The sequence below is a fragment of the Salvelinus alpinus genome, chromosome 37, assembly GCF_045679555.1.
Source record: "Salvelinus alpinus chromosome 37, SLU_Salpinus.1, whole genome shotgun sequence".
NCBI classification, from domain to species: domain Eukaryota; kingdom Metazoa; phylum Chordata; class Actinopteri; order Salmoniformes; family Salmonidae; genus Salvelinus; species Salvelinus alpinus.
In genome coordinates, this window is record NC_092122.1 from 3,184,920 (window position 1) to 3,189,966 (window position 5,047).

Sequence of the window (5,047 nt, forward strand, 5' to 3'; positions counted from 1 at the left end):
ACTGGGAGAGAATCCTGCATCCAGCAGGCCTAGCTAAACCACAGGTGGGTGTCAGTCACGTCTCCCCTAACTCAGGCCTGTGGGTAAAACTCTGCACTTAACTACTGTAGGAGCCTTTCTCTGTAAGTCTCTGTCTGCGGGCCCCCTACGGGGCCTGTCGGTCGTGGTGTCGGCAGAGTCTCTAAGGAGAGGACTCTAGGTAATCAGGGTGTATCTGAGCGCAAACGACCTCAGAGCCAGTCATGCTAGCAACTTCCATGGAGTTTGACTTGAACTATACTGAACAAAAATGTAAACGCGACGTTCAACAATTTCAATGGTTTTACTGAGTTACAGTTCATATAAGGAAATCAGTCAATTAAATGAATTCAATAGGTCCTAATCTATGGATTTCACATGACTGGGCAGCGGTGCAGCCACAGGTGGGCCTGGGAGGGCATAGGCGCACACACTGGGGAGCCAGGCCCAGCCAATCGGAATTAGTTTTTCCAATAAAGGGGCTTTATTACAGACAGAAATACTCCTCAGTTTCATCAGCTGTCCGGGTGGCTGGTCTCAGATGACCCTGCTGGTGAAGAAGCTGGATGTGGAGGTCCTGGGCTGGAATGGTTACATGTGGTCGCCGGTTGTGAGGCCGGTTGGACGTACTGTCAAATTCTTTAAAATTACGTTGTAGGAGGTTTATATTAGAGAAATTAACATTAAATTCTCTGGCAACAGCTCTGGTAGACATTCCTGCAGGCAGCATGCCAATTGCACAATCCCTCAAAACTTGAGACATTTGTGGCATTGTGTTGTGTGACAAAACTGCATATTTTAGAGTGGCTTTTCACAAGGTGCACCTGTGTAATGATCATGCTGTTTAATCATCTTCTTGATATGCCACACCTGTCAGGTGGATGGATTATCTTGGCAAAGGAGAAATGCTAACAAGGATGTAAACACATTTCTGCATAAAACATGAGCGAAATAAGCTTTTTGTGCGTATTGAAAACTTCTGGGATCTTTCAATTCAGCTCATGAAACATGGGACCAAAACTTCACATGTTGCGTTTACATTTTTGTCCAAACACTCACCAGTAACTACATTTGAAAATGAACTGGGGGTGAAACCTAGTTCCTGAACCCGCCCCTGAGCAAGGCAGTTAACCCTCTGTTTCCCGGGCGCCCGAAGACGTGGATGTCGATTAAGGCAGCCCCACGCATCTCTCTGATTCAGAGGGGTTGGGTTAAATGCGGAAGACACATTTCAGTTGAATGCATTCAGTTGTACAACTGACTAGGTATCCCCTTTCCCATTATCCACAATATTGTAGATATTATCTCCTTATCTGCAATATTAAAGTTGTTATCCCATCATTTTGCCAAGAGGTTACCTCCATTAAATAAGCCACCTAAAAACACACTGTCTAACTTTGTGCCCAAAGAACTTAATTCAATATTTTGATGTAAAATGAATGTGTGGTTTCCGCCCCGGCTGTGTTGTCTCCCCGAGTGTGAGTTTACCAGGCCAGACCAATCACAGCCGCCAATGACGCTGATGATGAGAATGACGAATATGATGACGTGTGTGTGCGTGTGTGTGGAGTAGGTGACTCTTGCTGTGGATTCGAGTTTCTTTAAGTGAACCTCATCCCTGATAATGGAAAAGCAGGACTATATTTGGAGGGGGTGATGTCACAAGTGGTTGACGGTGAAGCCTTTATCTGTGTGAGCATGTGTGTGACAGTCTCAGAAACCACTGACAGTAGCCGTGTCTGTCTTTGGAACCACTGGCGATTGGGTTTAACTACTGAGGGTGAGTTGACCAGACCATTAGGATTCGTATTTGAACTGAGAGAGTTGGAGGCCAAGACACTATACACCATACTATCCAAAGTATTTTTCTCTGTTTTCCCTGTGGGGTTGAGAGTAGGCTGTTGTGTGGTGTGTCTGTTTGGTGGTCTTTGATTAGCATGGTTCTCTAGACTACAGGACTTTTACTGTTTCTGTTGTCATTCTATTATAAAGTGTTCTAGTAGCATACACTGAACATACTTGATGGGTGTAGGTTACACTATTCACAGGCATGTGCAATTCAATGGCGTGTGTGATTACTGACTGTCCATCTTTTGTTTTCATGCAGGGATCTCGCGTGCACGATGTATCACCTGAAGCTGCCGGTGTTCCTTCTCGTGCCTCTGGTGCTGCTGCGCTGTGTCGCCACCGCCCCTAGCAACAGGTGAGAGCGCAAAGCTGCCTCGGTTATTTCCGTTATTTCTGAGTGTCACTTCTCTGATGTACAATTACAAGTGTCGTGCAGTGTCGCCGAAAGTTCAATTGTCACTAGGAAGCGGGCTTAATTTTGCAGGTGAATGAATCACTCAACTGATTTAGCACCGGTTTTAAGCTGACACATCCAGTGACTTGGCACATCCATCTTGAACCGTAAGAAATCAATTAACGACGTGGGTAGTCTAACTCTAAAATCGGCTAATGACATTGATGAGATCATTGAGATGAATATCCATTGCAATCGTGACATCGAAGAGGTCGGGTTTTGTCTTACCAAGGCAGAGACAGGAATATGTGGTTCGCGTAAATGTGATCAAGTGCGTACTGGAGGGGGACTAGTGGCCACTCCATTGCGCCATCGAGAAGTGAGCTGATGTTTTGAAGTGGGCATCAGTCACCGGTCTGAGTGACGGTTTGGCTCTTTCCTCATCCTGATTCAGGTACTTCACCTCATCTAGTGAGCAGGAAAGCGCGCTCCCGGACAGAGAAGGCTGGCTCGTGCCCGGGATCGTCTCCAACCCCTTTCTCGGCCTCATTTCCGCGCGGCTACAGAGAGGGCTCACATCTGTCAACAGGTAAGGTTGCACCTTATTATATAAGTCGCACCTATTTTATCGATTTGTTGATTGAGTGCAAATGTTGATAATTTTGCCGAGACAACACTGTAAGAAAATTATTATTTAGTAAATGGATCCACAGCCTTTTTTTAATATACTCAACTCGTCAGTCAAAAGTTTTATCAGAAATTTTATCTGACCTCAACATTTTTAGTTGGCGCCAGAATTTGCTCCGATTTAAGAAAAATCTAGGTTAGGGACACCCACACATTCAAATAGTGCTTTTAACATACAATGTTTTCAACCTACATATTTGACACATTGACATAAACATGATTACATTGTGCATGATCATTTTATACAGTCATTTTTATTCAACATGTCCTCACCTGGGATTTGAACTTACGATCTCTGAGTTCCCTTCCCGGCATCCCTATCTATGTGCTACCCCATCATGTATGTCAACATGTGTAAAATATGTAGGTTAAAAACTCAGTTTGGGCCAACTAAAAAATGTAAGTTCAGGTAACACTTTGACTGAAAGTTGAGTAAACAAAACAAAAGGCTGTGGAAACCAGTTACTAAATAATATTTTTTTTACAGAGAAGATTCATGTGGATCATAATTGAACTAAGCTGAAATTTGTGGGGGGGGGGGATTACAGAATATTTCAATATATAGTGATAATAGTATTATAAATTCAATTAAATAATAGTGATCTTAATAATAATAATAGTTTATTGCTATTACTATTATTGTTACTAGTAGCTGCAGTAGTGATATTATCATATTAGTATCATTGTTATGGTGGGCTATTTTTATCCACTTACCGACAGTATGTCTGGTAGGCCAATAACTTTGCTACATTTTCCTGATCTTCATCCCTCTATAAATGTTTAGATAAGTAATGCATAATTTGTTTGACAACATCGGATGAATTGATTGCTGTCCTCCCATATCCCATCAGCCACCACATAGAGAAAAGGAAGTGCAACACAGCTACCTGTGTGACCCAGCGACTGGCCGACTTCCTGACCCGCTCCAGCAACACCATCGGCACGGTGTACGCCCCCACCAACGTAGGCTCCAGCACCTACGGGAAACGGGATCTACGGCGGCCTCCCAGCTATCTGCCTCTCTAGTGATGCATGGGTTGAATCCCACTGATGTAGGATATGCTCGGCTGAAATGACCACACCGCCATGTATAGGCCAATGTATACTTTTCAAAACAACAATGATGGTTATGAATCATTAACTTGAGTTTTTGGGTTCTTTTATAAACTTCAGAAAAAAACAGCGCCTTTTGGTTTAGAATAATAACAAAAAAAGTCTTTGTTACACAAATCAGACTAGAGGCTGATGAGATACTAGTCTCTGTTCTGTGACCCTAACTGGTTCAACTCAACACTAAACCCACAATGGCATGTGAATAAAATGTGATGTAAAAAAAAGGTAAACGGGTGCATAAGGCATATAAAATACAAGTTTTGTCCTTCTGTTTGTCTGTTGTGTAGGTTATTTGTTTTTTTGTAATAAAGTTGATGGATTTTTGAAAGTCGTTGGTTACACCGCTGGGTGAAACTGCCGGGTCACACAGGTAGCCGTGTTGCAATTCATGAACCAGAGTTACACTGTTAACAATGAGGCGGTGTGCCCTAGTAGGAAGACCACTTTGTGCAGCTCACCCTGCACTATCAAGTCTACCTCTGATAAGCTTCCCAGTAAATTAATCCAAGCAACCAAGAAAAGTGCTAAAAATAGCCCATATTAACAATGCAGCCTGAGAAACAAGGTCCATGAAGTCAATGACTTGCTTGTAACAGATGACATTCATATTCTGACTATCTCTGAAACTCACTTAGATAATATCTTTATCTTTATATAACATGGTTATAACATTTACCGAAAAGACAGAAATGCCAACGGGGGCGATGTTGCGGTCTATATAAAGAACCACATTCCTGTAAAGCGTAGAGAAGATCTAATACTGTTGAAGTAATATGGCTACAGATTCATCTGCCTCACCTGAAGCCCATTCTGGTGGGAAGCTGCTATAGACCGCCAAGTGCTAACAGTCAGTATCTGGATAATGTGTGTGAAATGCTTGATCATGTATGTGATATCAACAGAGAAGTATACTTTCTGGGTGATTTAAATATTGACTGGCTCTCATCAACCTTCCCACTCAAGACAAAACTTCAAACTGTAACCAGT

General features: G+C 42.7%; 1 protein-coding gene across 1 annotated transcript; it reads left to right on the forward strand.

Moving 5' to 3' along the window:
• The first annotated feature begins 1,603 nt into the window (after positions 1–1,603).
• On the forward strand, positions 1,604–4,330 carry LOC139565844 (islet amyloid polypeptide). Its single transcript, XM_071386450.1, has 4 exons — positions 1,604–1,798; positions 2,126–2,221; positions 2,715–2,849; positions 3,799–4,330. Exons 2-4 carry the CDS (start codon positions 2,142–2,144, stop codon positions 3,971–3,973), a joined length of 390 nt encoding a protein of 129 aa, XP_071242551.1. The 5' UTR covers positions 1,604–1,798; positions 2,126–2,141; the 3' UTR covers positions 3,974–4,330.
• Positions 4,331–5,047: the final 717 nt, after the last annotated feature.

Bases quoted from the DNA above. Each gene is read 5' to 3' on its own strand.
- LOC139565844 (XM_071386450.1), top strand. From the start codon at position 2,142: ATGTATCACCTGAAGCTGCCGGTGTTCCTTCTCGTGCCTCTGGTGCTG. The intron at 2,222-2,714 runs GTGAGAGCGCAA...ATCCTGATTCAG, and splicing joins GCCACCGCCCCTAGCAACAG to GTACTTCACCTCATCTAGTG. The intron at 2,850-3,798 runs GTAAGGTTGCAC...ATATCCCATCAG, and splicing joins GGGCTCACATCTGTCAACAG to CCACCACATAGAGAAAAGGA.